The 7,247-nt window shown below is 50.2% G+C and overlaps 1 protein-coding gene across 1 annotated transcript in view; it reads left to right on the top strand.

The window, feature by feature from the left end:
- LOC107107730 (histidine--tRNA ligase, cytoplasmic) overlaps positions 1–7,247 on the top strand; it is a 49,876-nt gene that overhangs the window by 29,576 nt on the left and 13,053 nt on the right. The window contains exons 7-10 of the mRNA XM_015408051.1: positions 1,619–1,712; positions 4,020–4,147; positions 4,966–5,208; positions 6,705–6,821. Coding sequence (XP_015263537.1) covers positions 1,619–1,712; positions 4,020–4,147; positions 4,966–5,208; positions 6,705–6,821 — 582 coding nt within the window. The remainder of the gene's footprint in view (positions 1–1,618; positions 1,713–4,019; positions 4,148–4,965; positions 5,209–6,704; positions 6,822–7,247) is intronic.

Below are 7,247 nucleotides of genomic sequence, written 5' to 3'. Positions count from 1 at the left end.
TTAAATTAATGTATAATACAGCGTAATACAGTGCATCTATCGGCAAGAATGTCATCTAAATGGAAAAAGTTGAAACCTACAAGGTTAACCACTTCAGATAAAGAGGGTACTGTGACGGTGGTGGTATAGTGGGGCGGTGGCTCCTACTCAAAGGCCTGGCGGAAGAGCTCCATCTTACAGGCCCTGCGGAACTGCATAAGGTCCCACAGGGCCCTGACGGCGTGCATGAAGCGTCCGAATAATAAGAGTTTCAGGTTGCTTTAGTGAAACTATATACAGTGGTTTATTTTACAGATATTTACATACAGTCCATACCACCATGCGGTCTCCAATATCATAGAATCCTCCGACAAGGTGCTTCGCAGGCAGTACATTCACAGGTGTGAACACTGTCTCCTGGACTGCATTCCTTATATACAAACCATGCACCAATCAGTCTTATGCCGACTCATGGTGATAGTTAATTGAGCTGATGCAACCCTGTGCAATCAGTACCTGGTGACACTGTCACATGACAGTCATACCTGTCACCCAGATCAGTATGATCTAATACAAACATACCTGGCTGTCATCTTGCCTCCATATCTTACAATATGCCGTCAGGCCCGGATCTCCTCTGGGAGCTCGTTCCACCAGGTAGGAGCCGCCACCGAAAAAGCCCTGGTCGCAGCTAGTTTAGCATCCTTGGGGCCCGGGATGACCAACAAATTTTGGGGCCCCGATCGTAGTGCTCTTGGGGGAACATGTGGGGAAAGGCGAAGCGGAAGATCCCCAGGCCTCACTTGGAGGCTGGCAACCCTACTTTGCCCTCTGCTTCAGGCAACAGTAGAAAGACCAGGGTTTCATAAGGCTGCTGGAAGGATGCAAAGGGAAAAACAGACCCACGTCATGCACTGAAAGACATTTCCCCTCCCTGGCCCGATTCTTTTGAATGCTGATCTGCCTCTCTTCCCACCCCCTTTTCAAAATTAAATGCGTGGCCGAATTGATTTCGGCTTCTTCTGGACTCAAAAAACAGGCATAGTAACAATTGATTGGCACAGTAATGAGATCATACGGAGAACAAGAACAAACTGTGAAAAAGTGACGCTTAATATACGTCTTTAAAGAATCATAGAAAAGTGAACAAAAATAATATACACAATCATAGAAAAATATATTGACGGTTGATCTCCGGAGTGTCTTGCCGTTTCGGAGGAAGATCTTCTTCTGAACAAAGATGTAGGACAAAAAATGTCTCTCCGTGATTCGTATCCTCTGGTGACGTCTCACAATTATCAAGGAAGATTTTCAATGTTCATAACAGCAGTAATGTATAGCAGAACCTGCCATGGGCTGAGATGATTGTAATGCAATTCAGTATTTATTTTTCTACTTACACTTTGCATTTTTTTTTAAAAAAAGATGCTTGACTGGAAAATGTTTTTCTCGCTGCATTTCATGCTGGGAAGAGCTGCGCAGAAGCGGAATGGCTTAAAAGCGTGGAAGGCCTGCAGGGAGCCAGAGTAGGAGCGGGAGGGAAACGCTTCCAAACTCTCTCCGGCTGCCATGAACAAGCAGAGCAGCGTCAGAATGGCTCCTTCCAGCAGGGTCCGCCTGACTCTCCTCTTGTCCGCAGATGCCTTGGGAGGACGTGAAGAGCGAGATGGTCGGGGAGAAGGGGCTCTCGCTGGAGGTCGCAGATCGTATTGGCGAATACGTCCGGCTCCATGGTGAGTTTGGAAGCAGGCGAGTCTGTCGTCCCTGTTCTGTGGCACGCAGACCGGGCACTCTCGGGTCTGTCTCCTACTGTTGATAAGAACATAAGAGACACCAATGTTGGATCAGGCCAAAGGCCCATCTAGTCCAACACTCTGTCACACAGTGGCCAAAAATACCAGGTGCCATCAGGAGGTCCACCAGTGGGGCCAGGACATTAGAAGCCCTTCCACTGCTGACCCCCCCCCCCAAGCAGCAAGAAGACAGAGCATCACTTGCCCCAGAGCCCCTATCTATACCTTGTGGCTAATAGCCACTGATGGACCTCTGCTATCCAGGTTGATATCCAGGTTGTGGTGACATTTGTCCTGGGCGAGGAGGAATGAGGCTTCAGTATAGCAGAGTGGGAACGTGTAGACGTGTGACCGAAGTAAAATCCATGTACAGTGTACACTTGACCATTTGTTTTTACATGCATCGACTAATTCCCATGTTGCATTCGGCACAAGTATAGCTAAAAGTGCGATCGCCCCCTCACGTTCGTCCAGATCCCAGGACCCAGTTTCATTTGAAAAGCGAACGCATGTTGGCCCTTTCTTACAAACAGGTGTACACGCATGCATGCGGCATGTACATGCATTCATTGGAACATGCGAACAGGGCTAGACTGAAGGAGGGGACCGACTGAGAAGCACAAGTGTACGGCAGTTGTCTATGTGGTTTTGTCAGCAAGCTGCCAAATTTCTTTTCTGTTGGTTGTCCCATGTACGCCCTTGCTTGCTTTCGCTTTCATATGTAGACCTGTTGATGCGCTTAATTGCTTCGCTGCTGGAACATCTATATCTCTCAAGGCCACAGGTAGTTGCCGCTAGATAGTTGCTTGGGTGATCTCACGAAGAGCCGCGGGAAGGAGATATGTTATGGCGCCTAGAAACGTTGGCTCCCAGGCCCGATGGCGCGCGCCCTGTGACAGTGAATCCCGTGTTTTAATCACTTTTTGGGTGAAGAAGGACTTCCTTTTATCCGTTCTAACCCAACCGCTCAGCAAATTAAAGGCTAGACTGAAGGAGGGGACGACTGAGAAGCACAAGTGTACGGCGATTGTCTGTGTGGTTTCCAGTTCCATGCTCGTACGCTGGGGACAGACACAAGTGGTTTGCACGCTGGAAGTTTGTACTTCTCTCCAGGGAGAGGGAATAGATGCAACGTTTCAGTTTTGAACAGTCCATTGGTGCAGGAGGGCAGGAAGCGTGAAGCAAGAAGGATCCCAACGAAGTTTTATTCCTGGTATAAGCTTTCATGTGCTCATATACGAAAGCTTATACCAGGAATAAACCTTCGTTGGTCTTAAAGGTGCTACTGGACTCACACTTTGTTCGGCTGCTTCAGACCAACGTGGCTACCCACCTGAAATCCGTTTTCATAAGAGCCTTTTTTTTTTGTACACCTGTGCCTTAAATTCAATTCACCCTGAGTATATCCTGTTCAAAAACAGTTGGCTTAAAAGGGGGGGGAAGGGGAAGGATAGTGTTGATCGTGTAAGGATAGTATAGGGAGGGGCCGTGGCCCAGTGGCGGAGGATCCTGCTCGGCATGCAGAAGGTCCCAAGTTCAATCCCCGGCATCTCCATTTAAAAGAACCAGGCAGCAGGTGATGTGGAAGACCTCTGCCTGAGACCCTGGAGAGCCACTGCCGGTCTGAGTAGACAATTCTGACCTTGACGGATCCAGGGTCTGATTCAGTAAAAGGCAGCTTCATGAGTTCATGGGCCGGGGTCAGCCCAGGTCATGGAAGGGAATTAGATCAGCATATGGAGCGCACACTTTGTTCGGCTGCTTCAGACCAACGTGGCTACCCACCTGAATCCGTTTTCATAAGAGCCTTTTTTTTTTTGTACACCTGTGCCTTAAATTCAATTCACCCTGAGTATATCCTGTTCAAAAACAGTTGGCTTAAAAGGGGGGGGAAGGGGAAGGATAGTGTTGACCGTGTAAGGATAGTATAGGGAGGGGCCGTGGCCCAGTGGCGGAGGATCTGCTCGGCATGCAGGAGGTCCCAAGTTCAATCCCCGGCATCTCCATTTAAAAGAACCAGGCAGCAGGTGATGTGGAAGACCTCTGCCTGAGACTCTGGAGAGCCACTGCCGGTCTGAGTAGACAATTCTGACCTTGATGGATCCAGGGTCTGATTCAGTAAAAGGCAGCTTCATGAGTTCATGGGCCGGGGTCAGCCCAGGTCACGGGAGGGGAATTTTCAAGGGACTTCATTGGCCCCAGTCATTTTCACACAGGGTAACGATCCCGCGCGTCTCGCTTCTGCAGGTGGGCTGAGCCTGATCGAAGAGCTGCTGCAGGACCCGAAGCTCTCGCAGAACAAGCTGGCCAGGGAAGGGCTTGGGGACATGAAGCTTCTCTTTGAGTACCTGGTTCTTTTTGGCATCTCGGCTCAAGTGAGTGTGCGCATCCATCCGTCCGTCTGTCTGTGCAGGGAGGGGGCTGCTCTTCCGGGCCCGACTAATAATTTTATGAAAGGTAGTCATAGGTCCTGCCAGCTCCTGCCAACCTAGCAGTTCGAAAGCGAGAAATTGCAAGTAGATAAATAGGTACCACTTCGGTGGGAAGGGAACAGCGTTCCGTGTGCCTTGGTGTTTAGTCATGCCGGCCACATGACCACGGAAACGTCTTCGGACAGCGCTGGCTCTTCGGCTTTGAAACGGAGATGAGCACCGCAACCCTAGAGTCGGACTCGACTGGCTTTCGAGCAAGGGAACCTTTACCTTTATTCTTAGAAAAATATTCTTTAGCAGAGGTTAAATCCGCAGAGCGATGAAAAAGAGCCAGAATCCATGGGTTACGTTTGAAAAGAAAAATTACTTTACTCGAACTAACAGGGGAAAGGTAATTGGGATTTAAAACAACAGACTCTAAATCCTACATGTTTATAGCTAGAAAACTACACTAGCAGAAGGGTGTCTCTTCTCCAAGCAAACACAGACAGGGAAGAGACCCCAAAAGGCAAAACAGCTAGTACATTGATTTTCCAATAACAACAATAAAGTTCAGGTCATTTAACTAAGGCCCTCCTACAAGATATATGGGCTTTTCTCACTGAATAACAGATTGGTTTCAGTAAACGCATGTGACTTCCTGTTGACTAACAGACAAAGTTAACTCTGTAGTTACTGAAGCGTCTGGTCACCTTGCTAAACCCAGCGTTTTAAGTGGGGCGTTTTCTGCCTGGTGACGAGGCTCCCGTCCCACGTTCCAGATTTCCTTTGACCTGAGCCTGGCCCGCGGCTTGGATTACTACACCGGGGTGATCTACGAGGCCGTCTTGACCCAGCCGCAGAACGACCACACGGAGGAGTCCGTCGGCGTGGGCAGTGTGGCCGGCGGGGGCCGCTACGACGGGCTGGTGGGGATGTTCGACCCCAAGGGGCGGAAGGTGCCCTGCGTGGGAGTCAGCATCGGCATCGAGCGCATCTTCTCCATCATGGAGCAGAAGGCAGAGGTGAGAGACTCGAGGCCAGCCTGCTTCCGAGGAACGGCCGCGAGCCCCACCCATCCTGGGGTGCCTCGCCAAGGTCTCTCGGCGCTGGGGAAGAGGTTTGTGCTGCGTGTTCTGTAAGGTTGCCAGCCTCCAGGTGGGGCCTGGGGATCTCCCACGTTTACAAGCGATCCACCCTTCAAAGCAGCCGTTTTCTCCAGGGGAGCTGGGGTTCAGTTGTCAAAGCGGGAGACCTCCAGGCCCCACCTGGAGGCTGGCAACCCTAGTTCATTAGAATTGTAGACAGTATTCCAAATGCAGGCCAAGCGTAGACTTATATAAATGTGTATCAAAAATTTTTTTTTTAAAAAAAGATTAACTTTCAGCCTATCTCTAATGTGGAATCAGGTTTTCCCCCTGCTACTACACAGCAAGTTGATGTTTTTAAAAATAACTGTGTCCAAGCCCCCAAATCTTTACTGGTCAACAGCCAGCATTGGTGAACCCACCAACTTGGTGAAACTTGGCCTTTTCGCTGCAGTTTGCATCACTTTTACACTTAACCGCCTTTGCCTTTTTGTTTCCCGTCCATACCATTTGAAGAGGTTGCTTCAGAAAACCCCACAACCTGCTTAGACTTTCACCACTTTGAGCAATTGGTGTCCCGCAGAAACTTGGCAACTTCACCATTCACCTCTGATTCCAGATCAGCTATGGTCATGTTCAGGGGTCATTTTGTAGAAAAAGAGGTGCAGGGGCTCATTAGCATAGCTCATTAGCATAACTTATTTGCATATGCCACACCCCCTGACATCACCAGAAGTGTGTCAGAAGGCAACACCCACCGCTCAGGCTCCACTGGACTGTTTTGGACTGCTAGCTATTGGGGGGGGGGACGCGGAGATCTGCCCTCGCAGAGGAGGGAGAGCTTGTACCTGAATAAAACTTGGTCTTAAAGGTGCCACTGGACTGTTTTGGACCAGGGGGGTGGGGCTCTGCAACTTACCTGGCTGCTTCTTGCTCTGACTGAGGGCTGCTGGGAGCAGGGGGTGGGGCTTGTTGCATGTGCCCGCCCCCTGGGCTCTTTACTGCCGGAGCTCCGCTCCTGTGCGCTCCTGCAGGAAATGACCCCTGACTCATGTTAAATAGGACCAGTCCCAAGATCTGTTTTTCTGCAGGAGCGGATGGCTTAAGATACCACTGCTGCTCTCCATAAAACAGTAGGGGTGCAGGCTTTGATCGTGGATTCAGTCCATCATGGTTCTTAATTGGTGCCATTGTAAATAAAGCTTAAGTGTCAGGGATGTGGCCTCTTTGTGAGGCGTTGCACTTCCCCTCTAGTTGCACCTCTGGGAATCTGCTCCCGAAGAGGTGAGCATTGGTCTGCAAACACCTGTTGTCTCTAAGAACACTGAAAGAGTTGTGCAGCTTGACTCCAGTAACCGTCCTTTGCTCCTGAGAAAAGGTTTTCCGGCTTTTGCGTGGATGTGCACGTTTTTGAGCTTCTTTTGCACCTTCAGGCTTCCGAGGAGAAGATCCGGACCACAGAGACGCAGGTGCTGGTGGCCTCTGCTCAGAAGAAGCTCATTGAAGAGAGGCTGAAGCTCGTCTCCGAGCTGTGGGATTCCGGGATCAAGGTGCGGCCGCGACCTGCAGATCAGCAAAAGGCCCAGCCCAGACGCTGAGCCAGGGACTGGGGGGGTCTTTCTGTCTTGGCAGTTGGTGGGGGGAGGGATAATAGCCACTAGGGACCCTTTCGTGTGATTATTACCCTGGTCAAATAATCCCGGGTCACACTGTTTGTGACCCTACTCTCGCCCATTCTGTCTGTTTGCAGTTACGGATCCAAGACTCTCAGGTGCCAGTATGGGCTGTTTGGGGTGCTGCCAGCGTTTCATTGAGAGCCAGTTTGGTGTGGTGGTTAAGTGCGCGGACTCTAATCTGGGAGAACTGGGTTTTCTTCCCCACTCCTCCACTTGCACCTGCTGGATGACCTTGGGCAAGCCATAGCTCTGATAAGAGCAGGTGGATTACACATAGTGAGCCAGTTTGGTAGTAGTGGT

This window comes from Gekko japonicus, unplaced genomic scaffold (assembly GCF_001447785.1).
Source record: "Gekko japonicus isolate JY-2015 unplaced genomic scaffold, Gekko_japonicus_V1.1 scaffold4967, whole genome shotgun sequence".
Lineage (NCBI taxonomy): Eukaryota > Metazoa > Chordata > Lepidosauria > Squamata > Gekkonidae > Gekko > Gekko japonicus.
Note: the sequence above shows the minus strand (reverse complement) of the source record. Positions and strands in the feature narration are given on the sequence as shown.